This window comes from Synchiropus splendidus, chromosome 15 (genome assembly GCF_027744825.2).
Source record: "Synchiropus splendidus isolate RoL2022-P1 chromosome 15, RoL_Sspl_1.0, whole genome shotgun sequence".
NCBI lineage: Eukaryota > Metazoa > Chordata > Actinopteri > Syngnathiformes > Callionymidae > Synchiropus > Synchiropus splendidus.
In genome coordinates, this window is record NC_071348.1 from 2,783,190 (window position 1) to 2,803,353 (window position 20,164).

Here is a 20,164-nt window from a genome sequence, read left to right on the forward strand (position 1 = left end):
CCACCACAGCTGAGCTAAATTTAAATGCCAGTTGCTCCCACGGTCACAGACACACGAATTTGTGGATAAAAAACAAGCAAGAAACCCCAAGTGAATCTGAATTAACAGTATTGACACACAACAACACAACAGCACTCACACTCAGCAACACAAAACGTCTTTCGCAGACAAACACAGAGGAGCTGCCAGCCGCAGCGCCTGATCTTACATGGAGGTTATGATCCCGTCATGTCCATGTCAGACGTCCAGCAGGACCCCGACCACTCTCTGACTGTCTCGTCCAGACTCTCTGGGACAGGTCCGGATCTCTGTGTGTTCTGGTCTGGGGTGGGGGGTCCCACAGCTGACTGGGAGGGTCCACTGATTCTAAATTAAACGCCAGAAACCCACACCTGCTGCACGACAACTGTCCACACAGACGAACACACTTGCACTCACACGGACATGCTCACACAGATGTGGGTTACCAGCAGATGTCCAGGAGGTGGCAGTATTAGACTTTTCCATCCTATACAGTGATGCCACAGTTATCGGTGACATCACGAATTAAACCCCACCACAATCTGGATCCAGACATCAGCTGTGATCTGGGACTGGTGGGACTGGTCCAGGTCCAGCAGGACGTGGGCCCTTTAAGAGGCGAGCAGGGCCCCTCCACGCCTCGCCGAGCAGTTTGCAGGCCCTTTGTTAGAGGGGGGACTTGAAGGGGGAGTCTGGATCTCCACCAGGACAGACGATGCCCCAGGCCAGGCAGAACCTCCGGATCCACAACCGTTCAGAACCAGCTCCATGAGCTTTTTATGGATATGGAACCTCAAAGACTCTGGACCCTCGTAGACCTTGGACCTGAACTGACTCTGGACTCAGTTGCCAGCTGTGCTGTTCTGTTCATGGTGGAGTTGCCATCCACCCTAAGGTCCAGGTCAGTAGGAAGCCCAGGGGTACTTGGATGTCTGCTGTTAGACCATGTGGCTCAGTCTTTGCTCCCCACCCCAGCTTCAGGGGTGGAAGGGGTGGAAGGAAGTAGGCGCTACACCCTTCTCCATGTGAACCTTCATCCCCGGGTCGGGCAGGTCCAGGATGTGGTGCACTGTTGTCCCTCTCCAATATTGCACTCGTCCCGGCCTCCCCGACCCCAGGGTCGTGACCTCTGCTGACCTCCAAGGAGTTGCATCATCACAAAATAAGGTCCACAGACAGAGAGACCTTCATCAGAGACCACCATCAAGAGAGCTATGAAAATGTTGCTTTATTAAAACTCTTTGTACATTTGAAACATAAATGTTTGTCAATACACACATGTTGTTTCTGCAGGTCACTTGTGCCCAGGACAGTCTTCTGCCTCATGTGCAGTTCAAACTTGTGTCAGAGGTCAAAAGACGAGTGCCCAAATCCAGACCTCCAGTCTCCAGTTTGAGTCCTCTGTTCACTCGTGTGTGAGTGCGTGTCACACCTGGATGTGCATCAGAACTTGTTTGCGATGAGACTGGAAGTCTTCAGGAAGCGTGTCTGTGGACAAGATCAAAGGTCTGAGGTCACAACACATGGACAGAGATAAATGAAAAAACAAATGGGCCGCACCATTGCAGCGGTACCGCAGGTTGGACCAGATGATGTTCTCCTGGGAGAAGCAGAAGACGCCCAGCCTGCCGCCTCTCATGCTTGTATCCAGCAGAACGCCAGAGTCCGCCACAAGCTCTGCCCCTTCAAACAGCCGCACTCTGGGATGACAGCACGAGTCTCTCAACACAGAGTTGGACTGTAGCAGTGGGTTCACCAGCAGGACCAGACAAACAGCTGACAAGTCAGTCCACAGGGCTACTTAGTCAACTCTGACTGGAGTCGCCCATCTCCACATCAACGGTCGCCCAGTAGATCCCTGTCGTCGCCATGGAGACTGGGACAACGGAGGAGCCACAGAGACGATCCAGAGAGGGAGGACTAAGGATCCAGAACCGGCTGGGCTCACCAGTACTGTGGTAGTTCTGTGACTCATTCAGACAAACTTGACAGGCTGTGTCCAGCTCTGCCACCTGCAGTGCCTCACTCAGTACACAGTCACTTGGCCCAGATGCTCACCTGATGTATCCAACCTGCGGCCGGTGACTGAGCTGCCAGCGGTAGGAGGTCTTGTCCTTCCAGCCAACGTTCCGAGGATCCTTCCAGAGCAGCTTGACCTCTCCGGGCGTGTCCCCTGTGTGCCACAGAGCGTTCCTCAGGTACTCCCCGGGCCCAGTCTGGGACTTCACCGCCTGTCGGCCCACAGAGCTTCTGCATCAGAATCGACTGGTGTGGACTGAGAACATCTGCTTTTCTGATATTCGCCACAAGAGGGCAGCAACGAGAGTTTTTAGTCTGTTTCAGGTAGTGAGACTCGAACCCGCTGCAGGTCTGAGGACATGAAACTAGAACCTTGAGCTGCAGGTCTGAAGACATGAGACTAGAACCTTGAGCTGCAGGACTGAAGACATGAGACTAGAACCTTAAGCTGCAGGTCAGAAGACACGAGACTAGAACCTTGAGCTGCAGGTCAGAGACATGAGACTAGAACCTTGAGCTGCAGTGCTGGCTGTGCCGTGGCCCTGAAGGGTAGTGATTGCCAGTAGGACTGCTCCGTCTGCTTCCACATCACCACGTAGAAGCTGGATGAGTCCTGGTACCCAAAGATGAAGCCAGCATAGTCGTCATCCGTCACCGTGTTGACGTGGAACGTCCCCTCAAAGTCCACGCCATTGAAAGCTGTATAACCTGAAGAAGGATAGAGGCAGACACCGTCCAGTCCACCTGGAGCAAAGACTGACTCGTGTGTTCCGACTCACCAACAGCCAGACCAGGGTCACTGTTCATGGTCTGGACAATCTCCATTCCCTGAGGAACACAGGAACCTCTTCAACCCCAGAGATCGCACTCATGTGCGTATGTGTGTGTGTGTTGGGCATCACCTGGTTCAGGACCACCCAATTTGGGTCGATCTGGGCGTCGCCCTCTGGATCCAGGATAACAGTCTGGTATGCCCTGAAGTCGGTCATGGTCACCTCAGCACTCTCGGGACACGCGTCAACCAAGTCCATGACTGCGTCGTTGTCGAAGTCATGCTCACACACATCACCCACCCCGTTCACTGTGGACGGGACCGAGAGCAAAAGAGAAGGTCAGTAGAAGATGGGAGCGACAGGTGGGACACAAACCGCAGTCTCACTGTCAGAATCTTTCTGGTTGGGGTTGACGATGAGTCGGCAGTTGTCGTAGTCATCCAGGACGCCGTCGTTGTCGTCGTCGTGGTCACAGTCGTCTCCCGTCCCGTCATTGTCTGAGTCCAGCTGGGAGCTGTTGGGGATGTCGGGGCAGTTGTCTCTGCTGTCCTGGTGGCCGTCACCGTCCCTGCAGGAGACACGTCTCTCTCAAGATCGGTGCTGACACGCAAACACGTCTCACGTGTCTCACGAGTCCTGGTTGGTGTCGCAGTCGTCTCCCACCAGGTCATCGTCGACGTCTGTCTGGAGTGAGACCAAACTTCCAGGGTTTGTCGGGGACTCTCCACACTTGGCCTGCTTGTGTGTCTACCTGCATGGGGTTGTTGAGTTCTGGACAGCTGTCACATGCGTCTCCAACTCCGTCTCTGTCCCGGTCAGTTTGCATGGGGTTTGGGACCCTCGGACAGTTGTCCAAGACGTTTGGAATCCCTACACACACAGAGACGGAGAGATGAAGCTGGTCCATACTTAGACCCATCAGGACTCTGGTTCTGGTCACCGTCCCCGTCGATGTCCTGGTCGCAGGCGTCTCCTTTCCCGTTGCTGTCCGTGTCTTTCTGGTCGCTGTTGGGGACGTTGGGACAGTTGTCACAGGCGTCTCCAAACGAGTCGCTGTCAGAGTTCTGCTGGTCTCTGTTGGGCACCAGACGACAGTTGTCCTGTGGGACAGAGGACGGGTCACATGACAGCGCCTCTCACACACGCACGCTCACACGCACCTCCACATTCTTGATCCCGTCTCCGTCTGCGTCCTCATCACACTGGTCTCCGATGCCATCCTGGTCCGCGTCCTCCTGGCCAGAGTTGGGCGTGTGGAGACAGTTGTCCTGGAGGAGCGGCCGCTGTCACTCTCACGGTCCAGATCAACAACATCAGCAAGAGTTTACCTGTTTACAGTGTCTGTTGTTGTCCATGCAGGGCAGCGAGCGGTCGGGGTAGCCGTCGATGTCGGTGTCCACGCCACAGGTGTTCCCGTTGCCAGCCCAGCCCACGTTACACTGAACACACAACAGAGATACACAAAGGGAACAGCACACAGCCTGGCACATGCACACACCACTGACCCGACATGACACCTCTCCGTTCCTCTCCATGCTACAGTGTGCGTTGGTGTCACAGGGGTTAAAGGTCAAGGTTGCACACGACTGACGAGGAAAACAACCAACCGTCTGGTTTCCACGGAAACCAGGTCTGCAGGCACCGCACTTGAAGGAGCCCTGGGACACAGGGAGAATCAGGTGAGTGGCTCGGGCGAGGCCCTCCAGCATCGCCGGACTCACCACTGTGTTGATGCAGACGGAGTGGGCCACGCAGGCCTCAGGCAGATCCACACACTCGTCGATGTCCGCACAACCCTGCCAGACACACACTCGCCGTGAGCTCACAGAGCGTTGGAAGAGTCTTGGAAGGAGAGTCTGACCTGCTTGTGTGTCTTGGCATAGTCCAGACCACTCCCAACCAGCGGCGCCCCCCACAGTCCAGGAGGGCATGGCTGACAGCTGAAGCCCCCGATCGTGTTGACACAGGCCTCAGGGGAGAAGCAGGGGTAGAGCTGACACTGCAGATGGCGACGGACAACATTCGTCAGGGAGGAGAACAGAGGCAGACCTGTCCCAACATCTTCTACTCTCGTCACCTCGTCCACGTCCTCGCAGTGGGTTCCATTGCCAGAGGTCCCGGGTGGACAGGGTCCGCAGGTGTAGCCGGGGAAGTGCAAGCTCTCCATGCAGGGCACGCCTGGGTAGCAAGGGTTGGGGGCGCAGCGGGACCGTGGCTCGTGAAAGCCTGTGGGGGAGGGGCAGGCTTTAATCCCGTGAAGACTGAAGAGGAGGAAGAACTCACCGCAGACTTGACACTCCAGGATGGTGTTCCTGATCAGAGACATCTCCTTCACCTGCGAGGGAGACACCATGACTTCCTGCCTGACCTGTCTACCCCCCCCCCCGTCTCACCTGCTCTCTGATGTCCTGCCGCAGCTCGCCCAGGATCTGGTTAAAGATGATGAGCTGGCCAATCAGAGCCTTGGTGTGGTCACCTACAGGAAGTAGCAGAGACGACGACAGTGACGCAGCGCTTCTCTAAACCGCGGTTTTGGCGTGAGGTAGTCGACGACTCACCCAGGATGGAGTTCAGCTCACCGCTCACTGGAACATGACCAGGCCCAAGTTAAGGACAAAACAGCTGTGGTTTGGACCAGGGGTCACAAGGGGACTGACCTGAGTTGGAGTTGGTGGCGTCGCCTTGAAACGGACAGTCGATCAGCGAGCCAGCTTTCGCAACGCTGCCCCCTAAAGCCACGCGGAGAGAATCCACTGCACCCTGAGGAACACAACCAGAGCAGCATGGGGTCTCCAGCAAACATCTGACCTGAGGCCAGAGCTCACCTGCAGTCGGGCATAGGCCTTCTGGCCGTGCCGGATCTCCACCAGGTCGGGCTCCCGGGGGAGCGGCACCAGCTGCGGCAGACCCTGGCTGGAGTCGGCGTGTCTGCAATCCACGTAGAGCTCCATGCCAAGCGTGTCGCGCTGCAGGCCGCTCACACGCAGAATGATGGAATGGCTCCGCCCGTCCGCCAGGTTGGCATTCTGCAGGTTCACCGTGTGGACCTTACCGTCCGCCCGCACATAACGGACCAGGACTAGGCAGAAGAAGAACACAGGCGAGTGAGGATGGAGGAGAGAAAGGAAGAGAGGAAGGAGAGGAGGTGAAGATGGAGATGACAACAGACAAAGATGGTGTTGAGGAAAAGGAGGGGGATTGAACAAGAAGCACAGAGAGAAAGATTAGATGAAGGAGGCTTGGGCAGCTGCACTCCTGCTGGAGGTCAAAGGTTGCAGCCCAACTCGTTACGTCTCAGACTTATAAACCAGATTCCTGAGTCATGTGACACCAACCTTTGTTGATCTTCCCCATAACAGCCACCTCCAGGAACTTTCTGTTGTCCTGTCGGCTGTAGAATCCCAGCAGGACGCCGCCAAGCTTGGCTGGCACCCGGAGCGTGGACGCCACGTAAAGGTCACTGAGCGTGCTCAGTCCGTCTGACATCTTCTCCACCGCTGCTGCACTCTGTTTGGAGTCCTGGAGACTCAACATGTCTATCACTGAGGACACACACACACACAGAGACGGGTCAGACTGCATGATCGCCATGGTAACTTATCTTCAGGCTCTTTTCCCCAGCCATTTCAACTCTGACTAACTCCGGATCTTCCCAAGTCAGAGTGCAGATGTGGTGTGACTAGACGAAGAAGAGGAGAACATGGACCAAAACTGGTCCGGAGGGGAAGGTTGGGGCGGTGGGGTGAGGAGGAGCCGAGGTTAGCCTGGGCCGGGGAAGACAGATCCCACGGAACCAGTGAGCCTCGGTCTACTCTTTTCTTCAGCTAGTTTGCAACATCCGGTCAGATTCGCAACAAGGTCGTCTCCTCGGGAATTGAGCGTTCAAAATCCAAGTGTGACCCAGCTCCGTGATGTCCAGGATTCCGAGTGGCAGTTGCGATGTGACGTCACATCTCTACAACGTTCGTGATCAATAAAAAGTTTCTCACCTTCAACATCCGGGGCTCCGGTCGAGACTTTCATCACTGACAGCAGAAGCAGAATCACAGAAGCTGAACCCATGTCAGCGGAGAGAGCCGAACCAGAGGGGAAGACGAGTCCGGACAGGGCGGAACACGGAGCTCTGGGACCGGGTGCAAGCGATGAGGTTCGACCGTGGAGGAGGAGGAGAAGGAGGTGGAGGTGGACCAGAGCCCGGGCCAGAACCACACGGACGCGCAGAACGGAGGAGACTCGGAGGAGAACCAGCGCGAGGCTAACGGTGCCGCGCTCCTGTCAATGCGCGCCACAAGTCTCACGTCAGGTCGCGCGCACTGGCTGGAGCGCGCGACCGCGAAGAGACAAGCGATTGGCTGGATGTCGGTGATTGAGAATGGTAATCAACTTCAGTGTTGTCTTCAATAATTACAGTTGGAAAAGGACGAGAGAAGTTGCTGCACTGTGGAAAAGTTGACTCGCCACCATGGTGTCCAACATGAAGAAGCTCTGACTCGATAGAGGCATAAACAGCAACAGCGTGACGTTCCATGACACATATTTGTACGCAGGGCTCCAGATGTCACTTGTCCAGACCGGAGGTATTGTTGAGCTCCAGCTCCACCTACTGGTAGGGGACTTCACCTCCCTCAGACCTGGAAATGGATCAGGACTCGGGTTTGGTCTGGTGAAAGCAGTGAACAGGAGACGCTTGTTGAACTGAAGTTTGCAATAATACCAGAGGGTAGAGGTGAAAGATCAAAGGTCCACCACAGGGTCCAGAACCAGAGTGTCAGCCATGTAACTTGGTCTCAATGAGCAACAAAGGATGAGAGAGAAGTTGTCCTCTGTTGGGTCACTTTGTTCAGGTGGGCAACATCTGTGTCATCACTTTTAATATTGGGGGAGGGTGGTCCTGGAGGTCTGGTCCCGGTTCTGCAGCTCTTCGTGCTGCTGCTGCTGCTGACATGAGATTTGGAGGAGCAGATCCAGTCAGAGTTCTCTTTGTAGCTCTTCTGTTTGTTTGTGCTGATGCGTCACCACAGCAACTTGACTTTAACAGTAGGCGAGGGAGGGGCTGTGGGATGTGTGTGGTGGTGGGGGCAGCAGCAGCTTCTTTGCTTCAGGACCATCAGGTGAAGTGCGTCAAACTGTTTCCAGATCAGCTCATTAACACACACACACATACACACACAGAGGATTCCTCAGTGATGTGGTCATGCGCAGCTGCTGGTCTACAGCAGATCGGGGGGTGGAGGGTCTGGGCAGCCTGAAGGATGTTTCCACTGACGGTCTACGCTGAGGAATTATGACCCGCTGGGTTTTCTAGAGCCACACCAGAACTCTGCTGGTCCTCCACTCACTAACCTGGTACTGAGGTCCACACAAGGCAGCAGTTCCAGTCAGATTGGTCCTGACAACTGACCTGAACTTCGGCTGCCAAAATGATCTGGACTGTGTTGGGTCTAAACTCCAAACTAAAACACACCTTCCTGACCTCCACTCTTGAGGACAGCAACAAGGCCAGGCCTGGCTCTACAGATTTATTGACTCCTGCGATCAAAGAACACAAATCACTCGTGTTGAACCATAAAATCATTAAAAAAAAGTCCTAGTGCAGTTCCAGAGATGTCCAGCAGGCGGCGGTCGTCAGTTGAATTGCGTGAATGCTGGACAGTTGTGGCCACCTCTCACTGGCTACAGACGAACCTACTTCTCCAGAGGCATTACTCAGTCTTCATCGCCGCGCTCGTGATCTGGAGAGTCCAGGGACTCCAAATCAGGTGGCTCCTCCAGCACCGCCTGGTGTTGAATGGACACCATGCCGGTCAGCAGGGCGTAGCTCAGCATGGCGCCCAGGGCCACCACGACCGACAGGAACTGTTTTCTGCGCTTGTTGGGAATGTGGTCCATGTCACCGGTCTCTGGTGGAGGAGGAGTCGACTTCTGGCTGGGGGTTTCTGCAAACCAGAGGGTCAGAGGTCATGCAGGTGAGACCATTTGTGTGGTCCACTCACCTCGTCCGTCCCGGGGGAAGTAAAGCAGCAGGATGTTGGTGCAGAAGCTGCTCAGGTTGTCCAGAGACTTGAGGTGCTGCTGCAGTTTGTTGTTGGGCAGTTTGGCCTTCAGGACTGGAGCCAAGTTCCCAAACACGTAAGCATCTAGAGATGAGGGTCTGGGTCGCACAAGGACAACAGTCAGATGCCACAGCCCGGACACTGGCTGGACTCTGGATGACGACACTTACGAGTCTCCGAAGAAGAACTTGTGTGAGCCCAGTCGGTGGGCCAGCAGGTTCATGCACTCCACGGCGTCTCGGTACAGCTGCAGAACAGATCACAGGCCGCATAACCCCCCGGCATCTGCACAGCGACGGGGAAGGAGCATCCTAACCTCCTTCTCCAGATCCTCCCCCGCCTCCAGAGTAGCGTCCCCCCGCAGCATCCTCAGCCTCTCTAGCTCCTGGCTCTGCATCCTCCAGGGCAGCAGGAAGTTGAGGGGGAAGGGCATGTGGTCAGCGTACCAGCGGCGCGTCACGTCCACGTAGTTCTTCGTCTCTACCCAGAAGGTGTAGATCTGCAGCAACAGAGATGTGAGCGCCCCCTGCAGGACTGCAGTGGAGGCAGGAGCTCCCTCACCAGTGCAGGCAGCAGCTTCTCCTCCATCAAGCAGATGAGTGCCAGACTGTCGGCCCCCTCTTTGGCGGAGAGGTCATAGTCAGCGTTGTATTTCTGCAACAGACGAACCTTCTCAGTCAGTGACATCACCCGCCCCGGCGACCTGAAGAGAAGCTTCTTCAGCAGCTCTGTGGTTGACACTCAACCAAGCATTCTGGGTAATGACTTCCAGCTGCCGAGCAGAATGTGGTTCCGACCCGGAAACAATAACAAGCTGCGAGGAAAGTCTGACAGGATCAGAACGGGATCCGGCAGTGGAGCTGGAAAGTTCTTCAGAACCTCAGACCACAACTCCGGCTTTGCTCTTCCAACACTAGCACGCAGGCTGGGAAAACTTACCTGCTTCCTCAAGTGGATGATGATGTCAGCGGGTCTGGACAGAACCTCCTTCTGGCTGGTCCTGAGAGCAGGAAGTGAACCTGAGGACAGCAAGGAGGGTTGGTCACTGAGCTCTGGCCCATTTCCATTTGTTGGTCTCACCGCTCGGACTCCTCCACGGATTAGACGTCTTCTGAAGTTTGAGTGGGGCTCCAGCGAACTGAGCGTAGGCCTGGGGGTGTGGAACCACAAGGCAACAGCTGGGACCAGGACTTTGCACATCTCAAACAACACTCTCAACTACAGCCGACCATCTCCTGGACCCTAGTGCGACCTTCGAGCTCTCATGAATGTGTGGTTTTTTTTTTTTTTTTTTTTATGATCATGTTGCCTTTATCCATCCACATGTGGGGGGCAACCTCATTAATCCCTTCGACTTCTCATATATTAAGAGGCTTGGCTCCCAATATTCGGCAAATTAACGAATAAATAAAAATGATACAGTACATGAATCGCCCTTGATGCTTGGATCAACAACCCCATCTAGCGGCCGCTCCGGGGACAGAGCCGTTAAGAACAGCGGCCTGTCCATTCAGCATTCAGTTAGCACGTTGGTGCTAGCAGCGGCTACACGTGGGCAGAAACACCAATTCGCCACACAGGCGGCGACCCAGCTCTGTACCGTTAGGAGAAAACACTCACCAGAACCACCAGAGAGTCGGAGCTTACGGAAGGCAGGCCCCAGTCTCCTTCCCAGCAAAACAACTCGTCGGGCGCCGCCATCTTCAGCGCGGCATTGACCTACGACATCGGAAGTGAACCACTGCATTCTTCCGTTACGAGACAAAATAAAATACATGTGACGTCACGCCTTTCACGCGCCTGAATTGACGGTTACACACGCACACACTTTATGGAGGGATAATTCATGAAGTCCATTTGACAACTTGTTCTAGTTATTAAGCCCAAAGTGCAACACATTCTTAGTCCCCGGTGAAGATGTTTTTTTATTTGTATCTTTACAGAAGAGACCAGGGGAATCGACCAAGGCAGGAGCAGGAGGTCATGTGTTGCTTGGGTCTTTGCTTTCCTTGTCAGTGAGCGCAGAGAACCAGAGGACGATGACTAGCTACTGCTGAGGCCAAAGCAAAATAATGGAAATGAAAATCAATAAAATAACACTTTCAGGATTCGGTCCTTCCTGGGAGAAGGGGTCGTCTGTCCGAGGGGGACATTCAGCGCCGAGTTGCCACAGAGGAGTAGATGACGGACTCAGCTGTCGATGCCGCTGCACTGCAGGTCAGTGACAGATGACACAGTCAGACGCTTCCCTATCACCAGATCTGGACCTGCAGTGGAAAGTACCTGTGGGATTTGAACTGGACTGTGGCATAGGCGACCTCCAAGCCTTCCTCCATGGACCTACGCTTTTTCTGGCCCTTCGCCGTGCTGACCGCCGTAACACCACTGTAGACGACTTCAGGTTCCTGGGGAGGAACTGAGACACGAGTTAGAACAGGGTCGACCCTTGTGAGTCAGTTCCACTGCCTTCTGTGACTGTATCACTGATTGATTTTTTTCCAAATAAAAACAGTTTCAACAATGAGTGTTTGTTGACCATTTAAGCCTTTAACATTTAGTAAAACACAGCAAAATTCCCACTTGAATATGACGCAATGTCATCATCAAAACACCCAAACATGGCTCGTGAGCAGCACATTGAATCACAGTCTGACTTGGAGTCAGAAGGTTGACTCCTCTGGCTCACCGCCTCCATCTTTCCTCCTTCCTTTGGTGCATCTGCTGCAGAGCGCTTCCTGCAATGACACGGTAACACAGTCTCCTGAAACTCCACTTGCAAACAGACAAAATTAAAAAAAAAGGAAGAACAGGGACTCAGGTTGATGACAAAGAGTCTCAGTGATGACAGAAGATGACACAGAAGAAGAGACTGGAAAGGCATGTGACGATTGGCTGAAGCAGAGAGGAGGACGAGGAGTGAGATGAGGGTCAAGTGTTCGTGGCTCTCATCAGAGTGATGGGTAGAGATGAAGGAGGTGAAGAAGAGAGAGCAGCAGCTGAGCCAGAAATAAGTGCATCAGAGGGTCACTGGAGCGTCACTGACAAGGAAAGTGGGAAGCAGGCAATTGGATTCATAGATGAATGAGGACATGACGAAGAACAGGAAGGTGTCTTCTTCTTCATGTGCAGAAAAAGAGAGAAGTACTATAAAATTAGAAGACGACAAGAGGAACAACATTTTTATATGTTGTCATTCCAAGAAGAGTGTTTTAAAAATAAGGCTCATGAGAGGAAAAGCTTTCTCACTCATCAGTTTTCTTCCACTCATAAATGTAATTATATAAGTGATGAAAGTATGATCGGGGCAACAGGGGGCGCTGTATGACGCAGCCTGCTGAACAAAGAGAAGAGTACGGGCCTGCATCACATGACCAGGGAAGAACGGTCTCACCTTCTGATGGTGAGGAAGACCAGCAGAACTGTCCCTGCAACCAGCAGGACTCCAGCCAGGACACCCAGGACCAGAGGCAGCGGGGAACCTGGAACCAAACCAGTGCATCAGCATCGCCATGGTGACGAGGGAACACCCCACCTGTTGCCAGTCAAATCACCTGGCTCTGCAGGTTGCAACTGCAGGGAGAACACGTCAGACCTGGTCCAGAACAGGCTCTTCAGACTGCAAGTGTAGCTTCCTGAGTCCGCCTCAGTGAGGGACTCAAGAGTCAGGGAGGGGCCGGTCTCTCTCGGGATGGTTAGGTTGTCTTTCCTCCACATGATTTGCAGGTCATGGAAGGTGCAGTCACTGGAGCAGCTCAGCACGATGGTGTCTCCGACTCTCCAGGTGTCTCTGGATGAGCTGATCTTCATCCGAGTATCACCTGAACAGAGCTTACTGTCACTGATGCTGTCCAAAATCCCCACCGGTGAAGAGCTCGAGTGACGGCTCTCACCTGTCACTATGACGTTCGCTCCATTTTGACCCGTAAAGTGTCCTGTATTATTTTGAGCCTCCATCCTGAAGCGGAAGGTGGTGCTGTCCTCATGCTGAACATCTGTGATCTGCAGGGTGCAGTTTCCTGTCTTGTCCCCCAGGTAGCGATAGCGAGGGTGAAGCCCAGGTTGTCTGCTGTCATATACAGATGGAGTCGAGCCCTGACAGATCAAATGATTGACACACCAGCGGACTCTGATGATCTGGTGTGTCCAAGTGAAGGAGCAGAGGATGGTGACTGTGGAGCCTTTGACAGCACAGCTGGGGTCTCCATAGTGGATCCTCTGGCCCAGCACACCTGTGAACACGCAGGGTAACATGATCCTGCATTCTGCTGAACCCATCCACCCACCAACTCCACCTCCTGACCTGCTGACCTCTTGTTTCCTCACACGTTTGGGACAACACAACAGCACATCACACGACAACACGACTCAAGAAAACGCAACCCTCAACAATACGACCTTTTAACCATACCGCACACCCTAAATCTTGCGACAGTATCGCGTGTCAAGTTTGCTCTGCTGAGTCATCATTTCTCAACCCTGCGCTGACAACAAGGATGGTCTCACCAGGCTGAAGCATCAGCAGTAGCAGAAGAAGAAGCCTCCAGAGCTGCATCCCGTCGTCGCCATTTGCCATGTTCACGCAGCTGCAACAGCTGAGACCAGATGTTGTGAAAGTCACTTCCTCCCTTGAGTTCTTTCTGCCATTAAATTGCATGCACTTCCCTAAAGACAGCAGGACATCTGGTGGCAGGAAACCAACACTGAGAAAAGTGATGAAATACCCAGTTAAGGAGTGTTGCAACCTCGCCGGCGTCATCTCTCTTGCACGCTTATTACATCTCTCATGTTGGACTTATACAGTGACACGGATGTCCTCATGTCTGCCGGCATCACAACTGTACCACAAACTGTCTCCGTCTCTCCTCTGCAGCTGTCTCCTCAATTTCTGTGCTCTGAATGGAACCTGGTGGTCTCACCTGCTCAGAACCTCCCTGGGAATTCGGTCCTGTTCTTTGATGTAACAATAATCACTCAGCTCAAATGTGTCGTGGAGAAGCAAAACAATATGTGACAACATGTTTGCAGGGAGAGGTTTAGAAGACCCAGTCAAGCTCGGCCCACCTGACCCCACACATGGTAACAGAACATCATGAAGTCAGTAAGGACAACGGAACCAAGTCGTCCAAGCCAAACTACGTGGAGCTCGACCAATGGCAGCTGACTAGGAGCAGCTGGTTGTTGAGTGGTTGCTGAGGTCTGGTCCTGTGCTTGAAGATCTCATGGATGGACTGCAGAGTGGCGCAGACACCACCAGAGGAAAGTTGTGAAGCGCCACCACCCCATCAAACATCTGATGTTGTATGCATGACAAACATGACCCGGATCGCGCGAGAGGAACCGCTGTGCTACTGTACTCAGGGAGTCATGAGGAGCTCGGGAACTGACACTTCAACTGACCAGACAGACGGGTCCTCAGGACTGATGACGTGTGTGTGACGATCAGCTCTGGACTGGGGCCGGTGACTGAGCCTGCAAGACCAGACTTGAATAACAGCTCTGACAGTTGAGCTCCATCATTCTTGATTTGTCTTTCCCGAGTTGCATGTGGGGTCCTGGGACTTGATATGACTTGCCGACCTGTTCTATAGGCTCATCCCAGAATGTAAACAGACAGGTGTGAGTCAACACACGTTCAGTCGAGGAGTGACTCTGAAAACTGTGGCACTCTTCACTCACCAACATTATCCTGCTTCTTCTTTCTCTTTGGGCTTCTCCCTTCAGGGGTGGCCACAGCGGATCATCGTCCTCCATCTCACCTTGTCCTCTGCTTCCTCTTCTCTCAAACCTACAAACCTCATGTCCTCCTTCACCACCTCCATCAGTCTCCTCTTTTTTCTGACTCCCAGCTGACGCTACAATACTATATATGTATGGAGTAACAATCGTATCTATCTGCATAGATATGTAGATAGATACGATTGTTACTGACACTTATCACAATATCATTATACACGATTGTATTTCTATGGCTTTTATTTAAATTTGACTCAAGTAGAGCATACAGTTGTGAATGCAAAACTGTTTTATTGGGTCATAAACTTGAACTGTGAACTTAAAAGTCCATCTTTAAGCCAGGTTGGCATTTACAAAAAGAAGTTGGCTGACCCTTGATGGACTCAGCCTGTTCCTCCAGTCAGAGATGATCTGCTCAGTCTTGGAAAAGATTCTCTCTGATGGTACAGATGTAGCCACGGTGCACAACCTGGCCTTCATCACCACAGAAAGACATTTATAAACTGGGGAACATCTCTTCCACCATGACAGTGGGTCCAACGTGCGAGGTAGGTGTTCCTCTGCTAAGTAACCCCTCATCTCCAGTATGAGGTCTGATGTAGTTGATGTTGTTCCAGACCTACTGCTTTTCATTCTCTCATCAAAGTCCTTCCAAAACATTGCACTTGTGACAACATATGCAATGTTCCTGTGGGGTGTCAAGGAGGATGCTGCAGAACCTGTGCCATGTGCTGGAGAGAGTTATTTGTTTTACGTTATTCTTGTTACGTTTTGAAGTAAAAAAAAAACAAAAACGTTTTTAAAAATCTTCCTCAGCTATTTTTAGTTATCTTTTAACAGTCTGATTAGAGTGCCTGCATTCTTCCCTCAGTGGTGATATTTTGCTGACATTTTACTTGTTCATATGGTGTCAAACACAAGGCCAACTCTTCAAGATGGTTTAGACTATGCCGCATGATTGATATTGTTGTTATGCATAAATCTAACTAATTAAGGCATCAGAGGCTCTTGGTTGGACATTTACACCATGCAATGATGTCCAACCACTTCTTCATTCAAGCAGTAAATTGCATGGAGTATGTCTGCAAACAGAAAATTGCAAAATCTGGTCAAAATTGTTTAACAGCATGCCATGTTTGACACTTTGTTTTATTTGTAATATGTTGGTAAAGTCAATTAAATTAACGTTTAAATCCAACTGCAATACCAATTCAGTCGCAGTATTGCATGTCACCACTAGGTGGCGAAACAAAGAACTGTAAGACTAAAAAAAGATTAGTTCTTTTTACTGAACGAGAGTTAATGAACTGAGTCACTAAAATGAACTGTTTTGCCCATCACTACTATGGAGAATTAGTTTGCTGAAACTTTCAAACACAGGGTGGCGGTGTCGTTCCGCAGTTTCAGACCGATGACAACATATGGTCTCTATTATATGACAATAAAACACGAATCTAATGCAGGACATATGTTTAGCACATGTTTAGCAACAGACTGAGTAGACAACAATCCTGCAAAGAAAGCACTTCAACTCAAACGAAGCGCTGTGGTGACGAGTTTGTGCGCTCGTCAGACGGTAACGAGCACGAGGGCGTGTGCACGATGGCAAGTTTGTGACAGTTTCCGAGGGTAGACGAACCATCTCGGCGTTTTCCGGTGATGCTGGGGCGGACCGTTTCCGTCTGGTCGCAGTGACGCGTCCGTTCGCCCGAGTCCTCGAGTCCAGACTTCATCAAACTTCCTCCGTCAACTGTCCTCCACCCGCAGGTCCCAGTCTCGTCCCACGATGCCTAAGTTCACAGAGTCCAAACTTCTCTCTCAGCTGGAGTTGAACGACAGCGACAACTCCGCGCAGACGACGGACTTCTATGACAACTGGGCCGAGACCTATGAGCAGGTCAGTCACATCCTCGGTGTTCTTCTGGGTTCACCGCACAGGTGCTGGGACGGGTTTCTGATGGATCAGCCTGAGGGTTTTCTCCCCTCTTCCAAACATCCTCATTCCAAGCAATGAAAAAGGGGCGAGCTCCAGCTCGGCACAGATGAGACACAGAGGCGCTAACTTCTGTCCCCCCCCCTCAGGACACCGTCAACAAGCTCCACTACTCCTCACCGCACAAGCTAGTGGAATATCTGGCGGAGAACTTTGTTGGGGATCGAGAGAAGGCTCTGGTTCTGGATGTGGCCTGTGGCACGGGTCTGGTGGCCAAACTGGTGAGTCTTTTGCTGATACAGTGTGACGCGGTGACAGGTGAGACCCTTGGGCCTCGTTTAAATAAACACCTGGACCCATCAGGTGAGACCGTTTTTTGGGGGGCAGGATCATGACTTCAGTGGGGGGGGGTCTTACGGTCAGAAAAGGTCAGGTGACCAGCTGCGACTCAAAATGTGGACAAGCTGAACTTTGTTACTTCAAAAGACTTCACTGAAATAAATCAACTTTCATTTGCCCACGGTGACAATGTGTGCTGTTGCACTGAGGGAATGTGGCACAGTAGTTAATAAATGCAAGGTTGGTTTGTGTCTGGGGTCGCATGTAGGTCATGAGCCTGTGCAGTTCTTTAGCTATGGAGTTGTTTACTTGTTCAACTGTGTGCTCAACTGTATTCAGCAGCAATACGACGGCTCATGTAGCAGCAAACAACTCTCAGGGGATTGCACAAACACCACTGCCACCTGTTGGTCTGGTGCTGAGTTCCGGCACCAGGCGACACACTCTCACTCACTCCTCATGCTGTCGGCAGTGCATCACAAAAACGAGAGACCGAGGCTGGGCTTGGTGCAGAGCCATGGGCTGGTGCTCCGTTCCATCTGGATCCAATTCATGTCACTTGCTAGAAATACTACCTCTAATATCATATCAGTGATAGATTGTTGGAGGCTCAGGTTCGTCTCCCCCCTTGCTGCGCCTGGACCTGACCCCATCGCTTCCTTCTGGAACGTCACATGGAATGAAGAATTCCATAAAATAAATGTCTAAATATTCAATGAGAATTGATGAGAAAGAAGGGGTGACATTTTTCTTGAAAAACAGGTTCTTGGCAAATGAAGAAAAAAGTGAGCTCAAGCAAAAAGGGCTCTTTTCTCTTGCCGGATAAGCGAGCACCACTGCTCTGTGCAAGATCTTGGGTTTCGCCGGGACCTTGGGGGTACAAGAATCCTGGTGTTAAGTTGTTAATTAACCAGGAAAAATGGTTGGTTTTGGGTTGAATAGTCATCTCCATGCTGATCCACCAACCCAAGTCATTGGCGGCTGACCATCTGTCACATGACAACCATATCAAAACATTATCATTTAGAATTTGCTGAGAAAGACTCTTCTTCTTGTTAGGATGTTGAAGTGTCCATTTCTGCGGTTCGAGCTGCGTGATATGACCCAGTAGGAGGTCTTATCTCTCAGTGTGGAGTGATGTGAAATGGAGCTTTCACAGTGCGGACTCTGCACCAGGATAAAGTCCGATTTGCTCAAAAACGAGGGCACAAGCCAACCTGGGTATGGCCCCTCACCCCAGAGGTGGATTTATGTCCTGGAGAGTCCTGGATATCCTGGAAATTTCACCCATGGAAACTCTGGTCAAAATGCATGAAGCCATGAGAGCCTTATCTATTTTCACAACTTGGTTTTCAGCTGTTTGATGGAGAAATGTTTTCATCAAACCAAAGAACGGCTTTCTACCTGCTGAGGCGGTGTAGAATTAGTCACGCTCTATCTTGTGCATAAGGCCCCCTGCTGGCCAGAGTCAGTTCCATAATTGTTCAAGACTTCAAGAGCATACACAAGATTTCAAGTCACAGGCAGCCAACAGAGTGAGCTCAGATGAAGGCGTAGTCAGAGTCACCAAGTGTTGAGAGTGTTTTAATTCACTGCTGTCTTCTCCCCGGACTGCAGATGGAGAAGCAGGGCTTCAGGAACTTTGTTGGCGTCGACAGCAGCATAGGTATGCTGAAGCTGGCAGAACAAACTGAACTATACCAGGCCCTTCACCAGAAGCTGCTGGGAACTGAGGCGCTCTCCACTGAGCCAGGTAACAAGAGGCACTTTTCTGAAAAACACACCCCAAAAACCCACAAAATCACATCAATAGAAGGGAAACACAAATTCAACAGAATGTTGAATTTGTGTTTCAACATGTTCAACATTCAGTGACCCTCATGATGACTCCATAAGAAGCAGAAAGACACATGTTGTAACACCAAAATCCACAACACAATGGACAGAGCTGGTATTGCATTAGTTAGCTGGACCTGTTCAACCGGACCTGTTCCTGGGAGTGAGGGACAGGATTTGGGTCAAAGGTCACTCCTCTTTATGTGCCTCAGACGATCGCTTCTCCAATCCAAGGTCCTGACTCCTTCTCTGCCTCCCTCAGACACCTATGACGTCGTGGCGCTGTCAGGGGCTCTGGATGTTGGCTTCGTTCCAATCAGTGTGGTCAGAGAGATGTGCAGCACTGCCAAGTCAGGTGAGCTGGACCAAAACACTGACACTGGAACTTGTGTGTCACTCAACCACTGCCTTCACTTGGACAACCGAACTTCATGTATTGTCTTTCTGACTCACATTCTCCTCTCTGTTTTCTATAGTTCCAAAAATGATTCTAATTTTTTTTTTTTTTTAGAAAATTGCATCTATTTTCAAACGAATTGCAATGTGTATTTCACCATTGTCTGACTTTGTAGTTTCCACCAAATTTTGTTTTCTTTTTAATGAGTATTTCTCATTTGTTGTTTGTCTCAGGTGGCTACATCTGCATCTCCAGGGGCCACCACAAGGGGGAGCAACACGATCGCTTCAGGCAGGAACTGGAGGCTGAGCTGTTGCTGATGGAGCAGCAGGGACACTGGAGTCACATTGGGACCAAACACAACCAACATTACATGGAGAAGAAGAAGGTGGACTCCAATGTGAAGGAGTATATCGACGGGCTGGTGTATCTGTACAGGAAAAACTGAGCTTCCCGTGACAGAACTTTTTCCCCAGCAGTGGAACATTTACCAGAGTTTTGTGAAATGCAACCGCACCCTGCTGAGACAGAATATAGACTGAATATAAATATATAGACTGAATATAAAAAATAAGATCCAGATGGCGTTTATGGCGATATATAGTACATATTGCATGCAAAGCTAGTTTAGGGAGTGAGTCGGGAGTGTAGAAAACCAAAACAAGCTTTTGGAGGACGTTTATCAAACAATGACATTTTTTTTCTCAGCAATGAAATTAGTGAAATGATATCATGTTTGTGTCATTCCCTCATGGGCTCAACATGGCCAGTTACAGGGGAGTCAGTAGCTGAAGCAGCAGCAGCGGCAGATGCTCTTATATGAACTTCCTATTTATTACCTAACACTCTGGTGGCGTCACCACGGGGGAGGAGCATCACTGAGGACCAGAGCCAGAGGGAGGATGTTGCAGAGAGGTCTCACTCTGTCCTGAAACTAGTCTTCAGGAACGCTTCTCTGACCAACATCTATAAGAAACGGTAATCGCAAAGTAATTCGACCTGCTTAACTCAGAAGTGTCTTCTTTCAGTTTACTAGTCATTTGAAGAAGTAAAACATTTA

At 51.4% G+C, this 20,164-nt stretch overlaps 4 protein-coding genes across 8 annotated transcripts; 1 reads left to right on the plus strand and 3 right to left on the minus strand.

The window, feature by feature from the left end:
• Positions 1 to 1,120: 1,120 nt before the first annotated feature.
• On the minus strand, positions 1,121 to 8,055 carry thbs3a (thrombospondin 3a). Of its 4 annotated transcripts, none has more exons than XR_008416699.1 (23): positions 6,803 to 8,055; positions 6,149 to 6,355; positions 5,639 to 5,892; positions 5,471 to 5,573; positions 5,372 to 5,398; positions 5,207 to 5,289; positions 5,097 to 5,148; positions 4,891 to 5,039; positions 4,675 to 4,812; positions 4,535 to 4,609; positions 4,142 to 4,471; positions 3,974 to 4,081; positions 3,754 to 3,913; positions 3,565 to 3,683; positions 3,445 to 3,497; positions 3,200 to 3,381; positions 2,943 to 3,121; positions 2,820 to 2,868; positions 2,552 to 2,748; positions 2,080 to 2,252; positions 1,582 to 1,721; positions 1,300 to 1,509; positions 1,121 to 1,233 (listed from the first exon to the last, which is right to left on the minus strand). XR_008416699.1 is itself a non-coding variant. In XM_053888118.1 (23 exons), exons 2-23 carry the CDS (start codon positions 6,873 to 6,875, stop codon positions 1,448 to 1,450), a joined length of 2,913 nt encoding a protein of 970 aa, XP_053744093.1. In that variant the 5' UTR covers positions 6,876 to 7,444; positions 7,528 to 8,055; the 3' UTR covers positions 1,252 to 1,447. The 4 variants fall into 4 exon arrangements, 3 of the variants coding, with proteins under 3 accessions (XP_053744093.1, XP_053744095.1, XP_053744094.1); XM_053888118.1 differs by lacking the exon at positions 1,121 to 1,233 and having other exon boundaries at positions 1,252 to 1,509; positions 6,803 to 7,444; positions 7,528 to 8,055; XM_053888120.1 differs by lacking the exon at positions 1,121 to 1,233 and having other exon boundaries at positions 1,252 to 1,509; positions 4,142 to 4,252; positions 4,319 to 4,471.
• A 281-nt stretch (positions 8,056 to 8,336) lies between these two features.
• LOC128772099 (metaxin-1-like) lies at positions 8,337 to 10,703 on the minus strand. Its single transcript, XM_053888177.1, has 8 exons — positions 10,487 to 10,703; positions 9,947 to 10,016; positions 9,806 to 9,885; positions 9,428 to 9,520; positions 9,183 to 9,365; positions 9,037 to 9,113; positions 8,807 to 8,964; positions 8,337 to 8,749 (listed from the first exon to the last, which is right to left on the minus strand). Exons 1-8 carry the CDS (start codon positions 10,565 to 10,567, stop codon positions 8,520 to 8,522), a joined length of 972 nt encoding a protein of 323 aa, XP_053744152.1. The 5' UTR covers positions 10,568 to 10,703; the 3' UTR covers positions 8,337 to 8,519.
• A 70-nt stretch (positions 10,704 to 10,773) lies between these two features.
• On the minus strand, positions 10,774 to 13,497 carry LOC128772097 (cell adhesion molecule 4-like). Of its 2 annotated transcripts, none has more exons than XM_053888173.1 (7): positions 13,370 to 13,497; positions 12,757 to 13,095; positions 12,418 to 12,684; positions 12,258 to 12,345; positions 11,553 to 11,601; positions 11,150 to 11,271; positions 10,774 to 11,077 (listed from the first exon to the last, which is right to left on the minus strand). In XM_053888173.1, exons 1-7 carry the CDS (start codon positions 13,437 to 13,439, stop codon positions 11,020 to 11,022), a joined length of 993 nt encoding a protein of 330 aa, XP_053744148.1. In that variant the 5' UTR covers positions 13,440 to 13,497; the 3' UTR covers positions 10,774 to 11,019. The 2 variants fall into 2 exon arrangements, with proteins under 2 accessions (XP_053744148.1, XP_053744147.1); XM_053888172.1 differs by having other exon boundaries at positions 11,150 to 11,282.
• A 2,781-nt stretch (positions 13,498 to 16,278) lies between these two features.
• On the plus strand, positions 16,279 to 19,786 carry LOC128772107 (methyltransferase-like protein 27). Its single transcript, XM_053888190.1, has 5 exons — positions 16,279 to 16,496; positions 16,682 to 16,813; positions 18,489 to 18,624; positions 18,970 to 19,062; positions 19,338 to 19,786. Exons 1-5 carry the CDS (start codon positions 16,386 to 16,388, stop codon positions 19,550 to 19,552), a joined length of 687 nt encoding a protein of 228 aa, XP_053744165.1. The 5' UTR covers positions 16,279 to 16,385; the 3' UTR covers positions 19,553 to 19,786.
• The last annotated feature ends 378 nt before the right edge of the window (positions 19,787 to 20,164 follow it).

What these genes read in the sequence shown, in the direction of transcription:
- LOC128772107 (XM_053888190.1), top strand. Translation starts at nt 16,386, where the DNA reads ATGCCTAAGTTCACAGAGTCCAAACTTCTCTCTCAGCTGGAGTTGAAC. An exon ending in GGGCCGAGACCTATGAGCAG is followed by an intron (nt 16,497 to 16,681) that starts GTCAGTCACATC and finishes CCCCCCCCTCAG; the next exon opens with GACACCGTCAACAAGCTCCA. An exon ending in CGGGTCTGGTGGCCAAACTG is followed by an intron (nt 16,814 to 18,488) that starts GTGAGTCTTTTG and finishes CCCGGACTGCAG; the next exon opens with ATGGAGAAGCAGGGCTTCAG.
- LOC128772099 (XM_053888177.1), bottom strand. Translation starts at nt 10,567, where the DNA reads ATGGCGGCGCCCGACGAGTTGTTTTGCTGGGAAGGAGACTGGGGCCTG. An exon ending in AGAAGCTGCTGCCTGCACTG is followed by an intron (nt 9,366 to 9,427) that starts GTGAGGGAGCTC and finishes CTGTTGCTGCAG; the next exon opens with ATCTACACCTTCTGGGTAGA. An exon ending in CTTCCCCCGGGACGGACGAG is followed by an intron (nt 8,750 to 8,806) that starts GTGAGTGGACCA and finishes TCTGGTTTGCAG; the next exon opens with AAACCCCCAGCCAGAAGTCG.
- thbs3a (XM_053888118.1), bottom strand. Translation starts at nt 6,875, where the DNA reads ATGGGTTCAGCTTCTGTGATTCTGCTTCTGCTGTCAGTGATGAAAGTC. An exon ending in CGCCACCAACTCCAACTCAG is followed by an intron (nt 5,399 to 5,470) that starts GTCAGTCCCCTT and finishes GTCATGTTCCAG; the next exon opens with TGAGCGGTGAGCTGAACTCC. An exon ending in AGCCAGCACTGCAGCTCAAG is followed by an intron (nt 2,253 to 2,551) that starts GTTCTAGTCTCA and finishes GTGGGCCGACAG; the next exon opens with GCGGTGAAGTCCCAGACTGG.
- LOC128772097 (XM_053888172.1), bottom strand. Translation starts at nt 13,439, where the DNA reads ATGGCAAATGGCGACGACGGGATGCAGCTCTGGAGGCTTCTTCTTCTG. An exon ending in GTTGCAACCTGCAGAGCCAG is followed by an intron (nt 12,346 to 12,417) that starts GTGATTTGACTG and finishes GTTTGGTTCCAG; the next exon opens with GTTCCCCGCTGCCTCTGGTC. An exon ending in GTCTTCCTCACCATCAGAAG is followed by an intron (nt 11,602 to 12,257) that starts GTGAGACCGTTC and finishes GTGTCATTGCAG; the next exon opens with GAAGCGCTCTGCAGCAGATG.